The following is a 12,755-nucleotide window of genomic DNA, read 5'->3' as shown; positions in this document are numbered from 1 at the left end:
ATAACATTATAATTTCTGGGTCTGTTAGTTCATTATTTTTCTCCAGAGTCTAATGAACATTGTGGCCAAGCAGTGTTGCATGTTGCAAAAAGAAGATCATTTTTTTAATTAAAAAAAATGTTTATTTATTTTTGAGAGAGCGAGCTCCAGCAGAGGAGAGGCCAAGACAGAGCAAGAGACACAGTCTGAAGCAGGCTTCAGGCTCTGAGCTGTTAGCACAGAGCCCAACATGGGGCTCCCAACTCAGGAACTGTGATTATGACTTGAGCCGAAGTTGGATGCTCAACCGACTGAGCCACCCACGTGCCTCCATTTTATCCCCCTTTTCATGGGTTCATAATGAAACATTGTCAAGTTTGGGGAAATACAGCCCATAGGGTTGTATTTGGGAACTGAATGGCGTTTCCAATTTTCCAATTAGCATGTGGCCCATTTGATCGAAAGATACCAAACACTGCAGCAAGAAACACAATAAATAAAGCCCAGAAGAGTGTTGGTTCCTCGTCAAAAGTCGGGACTTCACCAACTGAACGAAACAGCTTCCTACTTGCTAGTTCTTCTTAAAAGTCAGAGGTTTACTGACTCAACCACATGGCTTCCTACTCAAGCTAAGAGAGCCAAACCAAAACCCCCCTATTTGAAGGCAACTGAATGGGAGGAAGAAATAAGCTCACGTGCCATCCCACGTGAAGTACTCATCAGGAGAGGTCTGTCCAAACCAAACCCCAAAACTATTGCTGCAAAAGTTAAGCAGCAAAGGTCCGGTGCCCAGTCCAGCTGGGGCCCCAGGAACTGTCCCTGCGACAAGGAGCCTAGGCAACTGCTTGGACTCATCATCAGACTCCTGTTCCCGGCTGGGAGCCGACAAACCATGTGCAATGAGCTCCTGGCTGGCTCACCACATTTGTAACCAAACTTGAGTTCACGTGCCTGACATTCAGCAGAGCCAATCACTGAGACATTGAATGTGCAGCAAGGAAAGGGTTTAAGAGGCAGCCAAACAAAGAGACAGAAGGGCAAGCCTCAAATCTGCCTTCCTGAAGGGGGACAGGACAAGGTTCTTTTCTTTTCTTTTCTTTTCTTTTCTTTTCTTTTCTTTTCTTTTCTTTATTAATAATCATAGAGGTTAGGGGGCACCTTGGGTGGCTCAGTCAGGTGAGCGTCCAGCTTCGGCCCAGGTCATAATAATCACAGTTCACGAGTTCAATCGTCACGTCGGGCTCTGTGCTGACAGCTCAGAGCATGGAGCCTGCTTCAGATTCTGTGTCTCCCTCTCTGCCGCTCCCCCATTTGTGCTCACTCGCTCTCTCAAACAAAATTATTAAAAAATAATCATAGGGGCGCCTGGGTGGCGCAGTCGGTTAAGCGTCCGACTTCAGCCAGGTCACGATCTCGCGGTCCGTGAGTTCGAGCCCCGCGTCGGGCTCTGGGCTGATGGCTCAGAGCCTGGAGCCTGTTTCCGATTCTGTGTCTCCCTCTCTCTCTGCCCCTCCCCCGTTCATGCTCTGTCTCTCTCTGTCCCAAAAATAAATAAACGTTGAAAAAAAAATTAAAAAAAAAATAATAATCATAGGGGTTGGGATTACATGCATCTTGATGAAAAGGACTGGGAAACTTATAACTGAATGAAGAAAGATGGAGCTTGCACATATAAGTAACATACATCCCATGTTCACTTTGCGGTGCAGACTTACCATTAGAAGGAGACAAAATTTGGCCCCAGCCTTCAGGAGGTCCTCTTAGGACAAGGTGAGGGGCTAGATGCATGCTCTGTGAGTCAGTATAAACTGGATCAGTGTCAAGCTCATTATCTCGGGGAAGGAATGGTTGTTCACAGCCTGGAGCCATATCCGTGACCTTCAGTTTATGCCTCTGCAGAGACATCTAGTGGGTTTGCTAGTGGGGTCTGGAAAGAAACCATAGCTGATTAGGGAGAAACACGTCTCTGAAAAACAAGCTTTAAATTATTGTTAGTTTCAACCTCATTAACCCCAGTGGGGCTTGCTTTCAGGTTATCTATCATAAGGATACAAACTGAAAAGTTTTGTAGTGATTTGACAACTACCAATGGCTAGGGAAACAAACAAAAAAACCCAACAATATTTGCTGCCACCTGCAGGCTATATTTCATAATGTTGTAGGTAATTCATACAAAATGCCACGTGTAAAAATCCTGTTTGTTTTTTCTTCCCCCTGCTCTTTCTCACTTGTTGGCAGTGTATCCTGTTTATAAGAAACTGGGGTATTACCCATTGTTCTCTGAAGCTTGTGGTACTAGATAATATTTAGGAGTTCCCAAAATGAAATTTCCCAAAATGTACATTTCCCAGAATGTAGCCTTTTTCCCCTTTGAACAGGAATTTAGTTCATGAAGATTAAATAGAGTCACTTTTATAAATATACCTAAATTTACTTGTGTGCAACTGAAATAATATGCCTACCTTGTCCTGATTTTATCAGTGTTTGCGGAATAGGACTTATGTAAATAAGGGAAGTACAGTAAAACTTTGGATTGCCAGTAATTTGTTCTGTGATCATTCCACAAGATGAGCAAACATTTCCAATAAGTTTTAACCTGATAAACAAGCGATGTCTTGCAATGCAAATAGTCCGTGATGCTGAACATCACATGATCACAACTGGGCCAATGGATCTTGAAGTTTGCTTTGATATACAAGTGCTTTGGATTACAAACATGTTTCTGGAACAAATTATGCTCGCAAACCAAGGTTTTACTGTATTATGAAATAAAAGGTTTGGGAGCCAAATCTATAGCTGAGGATGTAACTGTATCCTTAACATCCAGATGTGACCTTGGGAACAGATGGGCTTATTTCTGGCACCTCCCCCATATCTGAGCTGTAATGTATCAACAGGGCAGACCTGGTTAATTTGGGCAAGTTTCATGTTCCTGTTCAGGTATTACTTTTAGGGATTTGGTTCTGTGTAATGGGAAAGATTATTTTTCCACACTCCAGTTTATATTTTTCTCTCATTTTAATGAGAAATTCAGTAATTTAATCCAGCTTTTGAAAAACTCAGGACTGGTAGTAGGTCAAAAACATCCCTGAGTTTGATTTCTTTTTGTGTTTGTCACTGAAACCAAGTTGTTTCTAAAGTCACCTAGGCTGTTTAGCAGTAGTTTTTAAACATGCAGATGTGTGCTCCTTCAGAATTGCTGTTTTAATATTTTTTTTTTTGAGAGACAGCATGAGCAGGGGGTAGAGGGGCAGAGAGAGGGAGAGAGAGAATCTTAAGCAGGCTCCACACCCAGCATGGAGCCTGACGGGGCTCAGTCTCACAACCCTTAGATCATGACCTGCGCCCAAACCAGGAGTTCGAGGCCTAACCAGTTAAGCCACCCACGTGCCCCCAAATTGCTGTTTTGAATAATTGCATATAAAATAAACCTCATCTGGGAGCTCCCTTGCTGTCAACAAGGACCCTGCTTGGGATGCTGTCTCTCCCTCTCTCTGCACCTCCTACACGCGTTCTGTCTCTCAAAGTAAATAAACTTAAAAAAATAAAGCTCATCTGTAGATTAACATTGCTGTTAATGGGCCTTCAGGATTTTAGGAATGAGCTTGTACTAATAATAACTTGATGGAGTGTAATTGAATTTAAAATTACTGAGTACTCTATTGATTCTGTGTCCTTATTTTCTTCTGTGCTCTGACATCTCAGCATGTGCTGAGTTGTTTAACTCAGGTGCAGTATGTGCCGCCTCAATTCTTGAGACCATTTAAGTGTGAAGTTCACAATCCCCCTTTTGATTCTAATTTGATTGCATAGTAAAGCTCAAGAAGAACGGCTGGCTAGCGGCTTAGGTCCCTGCAGAATGAATAAATACATACATATGTATTTCCTGAGGGCTCTTAATGTGGCCCCGTGGATGGCAGTGAATGAAACAAAAACTCTGCTTTCATGGAGCTTATGTTCTAGCAGGTGAGACAAATATACATGATGTGTGGGGTGGTGATAAGTATTTTGAAGAAAATCTCGTGCCAAGGGATGGACAAAGAGGGTACGGGGACATCTGTTCTGAAGGGTCAGGGAAGCCTTCCCGAGGAGTAGCATTTGAGTAGACATGTGGATGAAGTAAGGAAATGAGCCATGCAGCTACCAAAAGGGAAGACCATCGCAGGCAGAAGAAACAACGAATAGGAAGACTCTGAAGACTTTTCCTACATATGGTAGGAATATGGTAGAATAAAATCTCTGTAGGCTAAAACTGTATTCAACTGAAACAATTCACGTATACTTTGAGAACTCTACGATGAAATTGGAAGGCACCGGAATCATTAATTAACTATTCCCTCCCATCTCCCCTTTCTCTCCCTCTCTCCCACCTTCCCCCTACCTTTCTCATTTCAGTGAATCTGGAGCGATTTGAAATTCCTATCAAGGTCCGCTTGAGTCCAGAGCCATGGACCCCTGAAACCGGTTTGGTCACTGATGCTTTCAAACTGAAGAGAAAGGAACTGAAGAACCATTACCTCAAAGACATTGAGCGAATGTATGGGGGCAAATAAAATGCTGCTCTGTCATTTACAGGTGTGCGGGAGGTCGTCTGGTGGTTTTTCAGTTCTAGAGTTTTAAGCCTTATTGAGCTGTCTGTTAGAATGTAAGGGGCGTATCATTCTAAAGACATGGTAAAAAAAAAAAAAAAAAAAAGAAACCCAAAGTGATTAAAATAGTCACGGAGTCTACTTTAACTTAGTTTTTGCCTAGTTCTCATGAAGCTGAAATCGAAAAGTTGTTTCCCGTTAGCTGTGTCATTAATTTTAGAGCAAAAATTCTGTTTTTAAAAATTAGCCTACCATCTGCTTGCTCTCTTAAAGGAAAATATTGAATGTTGAACAAAATAAACTGGAGTTGGTGTAGAATGTAGTTTGAGGAAATTTGCATCTTCCAATGTCTACTGTCTTCCTAGTTCAGAAGAAGCTTAAATATTAAGTATGACAAAAGAAATATGTACTAACACTACTTCAAAGCAGAAGTGTTGCAGGGCTTTAAAATTCTCTTCCAACAATTTATCTTGAAGGCAAAATTCAATCATAATATAATCTACAGAATCAAACAGTACCTTGGAAACCATTTTAGGATTCATAATTGTTGGTGTAGGTTAGACATAGAATCATTGTAATGTTGTGAATAATTACAGTGCCTGAAGTCTGAATACAACAACATCAAATGCACCAAAAATTACTTAGTGATATATTTAAAGGGAAATTGTTTTTTTTTTCTTTTTTTGGAAACTCAGAGGTCTGAAATCAGTAACTGTAATTATTGGAACGACTTAAGAGTAAAGTACATTTTGAAGAATGTCGAGAGCCGTCTTTCTAGGTTTGTTCAAAAGAAAGGACTGAGACCATGGGTAAAATGGTAAAAAGCGAAATCACATTTTAACAGGAAGTATTTTTATTTTCTGTGTTCAAAAAGGTGATGAAATCCATTAGAATTACCACCTGGGAAAGGATTTCAGTTCTAGATTTATCTTTGATAACAGGGATTGATTTGAAAGTGTACTCATATTAAATTAGCCTTGTAATTTAAAGTCTGCTTGCTGTTGCTGATTTGATTCATTTAGCTTTAATTTGAGCAAAGTGGGTGATGATGAATGACCTCCCCAGTATCTTGTTTGAATCTCTGAATGATTTGCTTGGTCGAGTTTGGGGAAGTTAAAGGGAAGGATACACTGTTACCCCTATTTTCCTGTTTGTGGGAAGAGTTGAGAAACTGGAAATGCTAGATCAGGGAAAAGGGAAGATACTCAATAAGGGACTGATAACTTGTGTAGTAACTTGGCAATGCGGGCTTCTTTTTGAATCTTTCATTAAGATCTGGGATTCTACATCTGACAGATTTTCACACTTGAACCATAGTTACTGTAAAAAGCAAAACTTCTTAATACTGTTATTCTTTGCACTTTTTTCTTAATCATTATATATATATATACATATGTGTGTGTATGTGTGTGTGTATATATATATATACATATATATACATACACATACACACACACACATATATATGTTGCTGACATTGCTTTGTACAGACATGGGCCACCACTGCAACAAAATACATTCTTTTTGCTCTAAGATATTTATAACAAAAATATTTAAATGTTCTGTATATGGTGGTGAAAAGGAAAAAATAGTCTGGTGTTGTTATAAGCAAGAATGAAGGTTTTTGTTGAGATTTCTGTTCAGTGTTCTGCAATGTCAAATTCAAGGCAAGCACTCTCTGAAGTTATGTGTATGTGAGTATTGTCGTTCTTCCCGACTTGCCTTTGAAGAGTGAATAACCATCATCATCAAGTAGACTACTGGTCAGCTTCTGCTGTTCTGGCCCACTGTTGATCCCTTAAGGATGATTTCCTTAGATCTTTTATTCAATATGTGAATTCCCCCCCACATTTGGAATGGTGATTTTAAATATGTGAATGCATGCATACCCCAGTGTCTTCACCCCGACCCATTCCCATCTCCAAAAAGCTAGAACACTGCCAACTAATCTATTGTATAGGTCCTTTAGAAACATGGAATTAACACTTCAAGTTGGGTGCTGCTAATTCTTTGGGAAAATCCAAATATTGTTAAGGGACCAGGGAGATGCCACTACCCCCTGATTTTTCATCCCCCCCCCAAAAAATATATATATACATGTTTATGTAAACCGGTCTTTCCACGTTCATAGTGACTTTTCAAGTATTTGAGGCTAAAGATTTTAATCCTACATTTTTATACCTATTTAAATTGTTCACTGTTATTCTGACATGTCAGCCATCAAATGAAGTTGTACTTAAAGATTTTACTACAGTTCTGTATATTTCTAAATCGAACACTTGTGACTTTTGCTTTAATTACATGAAAATATCTTGCCTCCTTGATACTTGTATTGCTTCTTTCTTGTTTTTCTTCCTAGAGTGGAAGGATATAATTGTATGGCTTTTCAAAACCAAGATACAGGTGAATGATTCAAAGAGTCAGAAGTTAAGGAGAATAATGTTTCTTTGGGGCATAAAGACTGATTCATAATAATCCTTGCCTATGTTTTCCTGATAGCACATGACAAATGTCTCTGAGGTGACAAGAAGAAGACAGGTTAATGATTGTGTGGTATTTGGAACTTGGAGAGAAATATTTTAATTTTCAAATGTAGTTACAAATGATAATGTATTCATATTTTGTACTTTCTGTTAAAAATGCACGATCGCAGGATTGTTACTTTGATTTTTGTGTTTATTCTTAATGAAAAGCTTGGCTTGTTCTTGTTTTTAAGTTTGCACTCGAATCTTAAGAAATAAAACCATCCATATCAAGCCAGTTTGTGCCTAATGATGTGCCAAGATAAAAATCTGCAGATAAAAATCCAGAATATTAGCCAGACTTTCTTCCTTCCTTCCTCCCTCCTTCCCTCCCCTCCCTTCTCTCTCTTGCTTCCCCCTCCCTCCCTCCCATTCTTCCTGCCTTTCTTCTTTAAAATTTGTTTGTTTGTTTGTTTGTTTTTTTATTTATTTATGTAATCTCTACACCCAACATGGGGCTCAAACTCACAACCCCAAGATCAAGAGTCACAGGCACCTCTGACTGAGCCAGGCAGGCACCCCTGTTAGCCAGACTTTTAAACGCATATTTAAGAAGTACTCAAATGTAGGAGCACCTGGGTGGCTCAGTCCATTGAACAACCGACTTCGGCTCAGGTCATGATCTTGTGGTTCGTGGGTTCGAGCCCCTCATCCGGCCCTGTGCTGCCAGCTCAGAGCCTGGAGCCTGCTTTGGATTCTGTGTCTCCCTCTCTCTCTGCCCCTACCCCGCTCACGCCCTGTCTCTCTCTCTCTCACAAATAAACATTAAAAAAAATTAGAAAGTACTCAAATGTAGGTTTATGGAATTGCATTAAGCAGCTAACCTGGCCTGTGTGAATCCCATCCATTAGTTTGGAGCGCTGGAACCCAAAGCTGTTACGTTGATACAGTTCATAGGGTAGACCTCCTTTGTAACACTGCTAATTGTGGAACAAACCACAGTCCTGTCATTGTGGATTATTAGTAGGTGCTAATAAATGATAACTTTAGGCTACTTAAAATTTAAGAAGTCAGTTTATCTGAGTTATATGAGGGTGTATGTTATTACTATTATTTTTTAAACGTTTATTTAGAGAGCACGAGCGTGAGCAATGGGAAGGGCAGAGAGAAAGGGAGAGAGAGAATCCCAACCAGGCTCCACTGTCAACACAGAGCCCGACACGGAGCTCGATCTTACAACCCTAAGATCATGATTTGAGCCATAATCAAGAGTCAGACGCTTAACTGACTGAACTACCCAGGCACCACAAGATTTTAAGTAATCTCCACACCCAATGGGGGCTCGAACTCACAACACCGAGATCAAGAGCCACATACTCCATGGACTGAACCAACCAGGCACCTCTATGAGGGTGTCTGTTATATAGTGTTAGCGCCCTGGAACCAGACTGCCTCAGTCTGGTCACTAGCTGGGTGACTGTGAGCAGGTTAATCTACACCCCTCCCCTGCATTCTTCCATCTGAACAAATGGGGTTGGTTGATAATAGGATCTACCTCACAGGGGGTTTGTGAGGGTTAAAACGCGTTAGTCCAGGTAAAATGTTTGAAACATAGTAAGCTTTTTGTTAGCTATCATCATCATCATCATCATCATCATCATCATCATTATAGCCAATCTTTGTCAGTCAGGTTGTTTAACATATCAACACATTCGGCCCGAAAGGATCTCCTGTCCCTGAAGACTGTGGAGAGTTCTGGATATAGAGGTGAGGGAGACCTGGCTCATTCTATCACTGGCTTTGTAACCATGGGCAAATCCCAAAATACCCTCTTAGCCTTACTTTCTTCTTCCTATATTAAAAAAATAAATACAAAGGCCAAACTTCAAAAAAGATACCCTTTGTTTTTTTTATTTTATTTTAGTGTGAGCATGGGGAGGGGCAGAAGGGGAGAGAGAAAGAGAGAGAGAAAGGACCTGAAGCAGCCTTCATGCTCAGCATGGAGCCGGACACAGGGCTTGATCCCACGACCCTGGGATCATGACCAGCTGAAATCAAGAGGATGCTCTACTGGCTGAGCCACCCAGGTGCCCCTGTTTTTGTTTTTTTTTTTTTTTTTTAATGATGCCCTAGGTCCCAAAGTTTCCTTCAAGGAAATGAGGCTGTGGATGATGCCATCACAAGAAATGAGGATTCTGCTAGGTACAAGGAGTCTGCCACTCTCGTTTAAAAAAAAAATCCGCATTCTGTACACGTAATTTAAAGAAGGGCTTTCAAACATTTTTTTTTACCGTGATTCACAAAGCTGTGCACACCCACTGACATGTACGTAAAGCGATATTCTGTGAAACTGTTTATGTGAAAAAACAGTATTAATGACTTGCTCACCAACTTTCTATTCTATTTCATTTATTTAAATTCCGGTTGTGATCCCCCCTATTGATTTCACAACGCTGTAAAATACTGCGGTCCAACAGCACTTTCTGTGAAGTTGGCAATGTCCTGGATCTCTCCTATCCCTTACAGTAGCCACTAGCCACGTGTGGCTGCTGAGCATTTGAAAGGGGTTAGTGTGACTGAGGAACTGAATCTCTAATTTCATTCTCCTGTTAGCACACCTCTAGGGAATTTGCAAGCCACTTTTGGAAAGCATAGGTTTAAAGCCCACTACCCTACCAAGTTTGTGAAAGAAAGCCATCCCCCTGCACTCATTCCTCCCGCTTCCTCTACCTCAGAAGCAACCACTTTTTAAAAAATGATGTTAGGGGCGCCTGGGTGGCGCAGTCGGTTAAGCGTCCGACTTCAGCCAGGTCACGATCTCACGGTCCGTGAGTTCGAGCCCCGCATCAGGCTGTGGGCTGATGGCTCAGAGCCTGGAGCCTGTTTCAGATTCTGTGTCTCCCTCTCTCTCTGCCCCTCCCCCGTTCATGCTCTGTCTCTCTCTGTCCCAAAAATAAGTAAACGTTGAAAAAAAAAATTTATAAAAAATGATGTTATTTTTCGGGGCGCCTGGGTGGCGCAGTTGGTTAAGCATCCGACTTCAGCCAGGTCACGATCTCGCGGTCCGTGAGTTCGAGCCCCGCGTCAGGCTCTGGGCTGATGGCTCAGAGCCTGGAGCCTGTTTCCGATTCTGTGTCTCCCTCTCTCTCTGCCCCTCCCCCGTTCATGCTCTGTCTCTCTCTGTCCCAAAAATAAATAAAATTTGAAAAAAAAAATTTAAAAAAAAATGATGTTATTTTAGGGAAAGAGGGAGGGAGGGAGACAGAATCTTAAGCAGGCTTCACACTCAGCATGGAGCCCAACTCGGGACTTGATCCCACGACTCTGGGATTATGACCTGAGCCGAAATCAAGAGCCAGAAGTTCAATCAACTGAGGCACCCAGGCAGCCCATCCACTTTTGACTCTTAGTGGATTGTTTTGGTATTTACTGACTTGTATCTACATAACGTGCGTGTGTTGCTACCTCTCTGCTTTGTCCTTATCCATTGACCTCTCGCGATACAGGGGCACACTTCCCATCCTGTCAGTATAGAAGTGTAATCAAATCAGTAAGTTTCAGTTAGAATAACTGTGCTAGTCAAGGCTGAAACGTGTGGAGGAAAGCTACGATGAATTCTCCTTTCCTGCACTTTGAACCCAATAGTGCTCATAAGAAGTCTCTCATGCATTTGCTTGCTTTTCTAAGGATTTAACCCCAGTCTCTCCACCAAGTGTCCATATATCTCCTTTCAATGTTTGCAGATAGTAAGAATTCGAACAATTCTTCATCCCTGGAAGAAGTATCTCCTAGAACCTTCCGACCAATTTCAAGCTAGATCGTTCACCTTCCTTTACCTTAAGACTATCCCTCCATTAACTTAGAATCTAACTTCACTATCATCCTGAGAGTTCCCGTCACCTTTAATCACAGGTTGCACCTCCTGTTTCCTGTATCCCATGTCTTTTTCTTTGGATTATTTCCTCTTTCTGATGGAACACATCCCACAGTAGCTTACTGAGAAGGGATATATGGGAGGTACATTTGAGACCTTCAATTGATCATTTGCTTGGGTGTAGAATTCTAGATAGAACGTGTCCCCTCCCTGTTGAAAGCATTATTCCACTGACATTAAGCTTCCAGTATTACTGTGGTAGTTCAAGGGCATTCTGATTTCTCCCACCCCTTCCCTAAGACTTGATTTTTTCCCCCCAGAAGCTCATAAAATCTCCATGTTCTCTGTAATCTCATGACTGAGCTTTGCTGTATGTTTTCATCCATTGTGCTAGGGCCATTTCAACCCAGAAACTCATGTACATCTGTTCTGGGAAATTTTCCCGAGTTATTTCATTGACTTCTTTCTTTCCATTTTCATTGTTCTCTCTCTCACGTCTGTTGTTGAAATGGTGAATCACTTGGGCTGATCCTTTAATATTCTTTGTGTTCCTATTTTTCATCTTTTAAAAAATTCTGTCTGGGAGATTTCCTCTCCTGGCTCTTGCAAACTCCTGATTTTTTTTTTTTTATTTCTGCTATTGTGTTTACGATTTCTTTTTTTTTTTTCAAACAAAGACATATGTAATGATAAACACAGTTAACTATCAGCAAATGGCTATTCTTCTGGTTTTGATTTTAGTTTTTTTTTAATTTTATTTAAATCCAAGTTAGTTAACATATAGTGTAGTAACGGTTTCAAGAGTCAAATTTAGTGATTCATCATTTACATACAACACCCAGTGTTCATCACAAGTGCCCTCCTTAAATGCCCATCACCCATTTAGCCCATCTCCCCACACACCTCCTCTCCAGCATCCCTCAGTTTGTTCTCTGTATATAAAGGTCTCTTGTGGCTCAGTCGGTTGGGCATCTGACTTCACTCAGGTCATGATCTCACAGACTGTGAGTTTGAGCCCCGTGTCGGGCCCTGTGCTGACAGCCCAGAGCTTGGAGCCTGCTTCAGATTCTGTGTCTCCCTCTCTCTCTGCACCTTCACCACTTGTGCTGTCTCTCTCTTCTTCAAAAATAAAGAAACATCAAAAAAATTTTTTAGAAAGAGTCTCTTATGGTTTGCCTCCCTCTCATTTTTTATCCTACTCAGTGGAAAAAAGAAAGAAATCTTGCTGTTTGCAACAACATGGATGGAACTAGAGTGTATTATGCTAAGTGAAATAAGTCAGTCAGAGAAAGACAAATATATGATCTCACTCATATATGGAATTTAAGAAACAAAACAGATGAACATAGAGGAAGGGAATAAAAAATAACATGTTAACAATTTCTAAGAGCTGGAGTTTTTGTTTTTTATACGTTCCTTTTTTGAAGCTTTCTGTTAGTGAATGGTAGGGTTTTTTTTTTTAAGTTTTTAAGCTTTCTGTATTCTGCAGAGCCAGTTTACAACTACTTGCTTTTTCCTGCTTGATGCTTGATTTTTTCTCTGTTCTTTAAAGGTTTGACAATTCTTGCCTGTTCATTTAAGAAGAAAGTACTAGAGGGGCGCCTGGGTGGCTCAGTCGGTTAAGCGTCTGACTTCGGCTCAGGTCATGATCTCCCAGTCTGTGGGTTCCAGCCCCATGCTGGGCTGTGTGCTGACAGCTCAGAGCCTGGAGCCTCCTTCGGATTCTGGGTCTCCCTCTATCTCGACTTACTCTCTGCTCTCCCTCCCCTGCTTGCACTTTGTCTCTGTCTCTCTCTCCAAAATAAATAAACATTTTGAAAAAATTTTTAAAAAAAGAAAGTACTAGAAAGC

At 41.0% G+C, this 12,755-nt stretch overlaps 1 protein-coding gene across 3 annotated transcripts in view; it reads left to right on the top strand.

Annotated features, from left to right (window-relative positions):
• Window positions 1-6,928, top strand: part of ACSL4 (acyl-CoA synthetase long chain family member 4) — a 60,955-nt gene extending 54,027 nt beyond the window's left edge. For all 3 annotated transcript variants that reach the window (XM_047081839.1, XM_047081837.1, XM_047081838.1), the window contains exon 15: window positions 4,375-6,928. In XM_047081839.1, coding sequence (XP_046937795.1) covers window positions 4,375-4,532 — 158 coding nt within the window. In that variant the 3' untranslated portion in view covers window positions 4,533-6,928. The remainder of the gene's footprint in view (window positions 1-4,374) is intronic.
• The last annotated feature ends 5,827 nt before the right edge of the window (window positions 6,929-12,755 follow it).

Source organism: Lynx rufus, unplaced genomic scaffold (assembly GCF_022079265.1).
Source record: "Lynx rufus isolate CCGP_SWC_20201006 ecotype Redwood Valley unplaced genomic scaffold, mLynRuf1.p SCAF_19, whole genome shotgun sequence".
In the NCBI taxonomy this organism is placed as follows: domain Eukaryota; kingdom Metazoa; phylum Chordata; class Mammalia; order Carnivora; family Felidae; genus Lynx; species Lynx rufus.
Note: the sequence above shows the minus strand (reverse complement) of the source record. Positions and strands in the feature narration are given on the sequence as shown.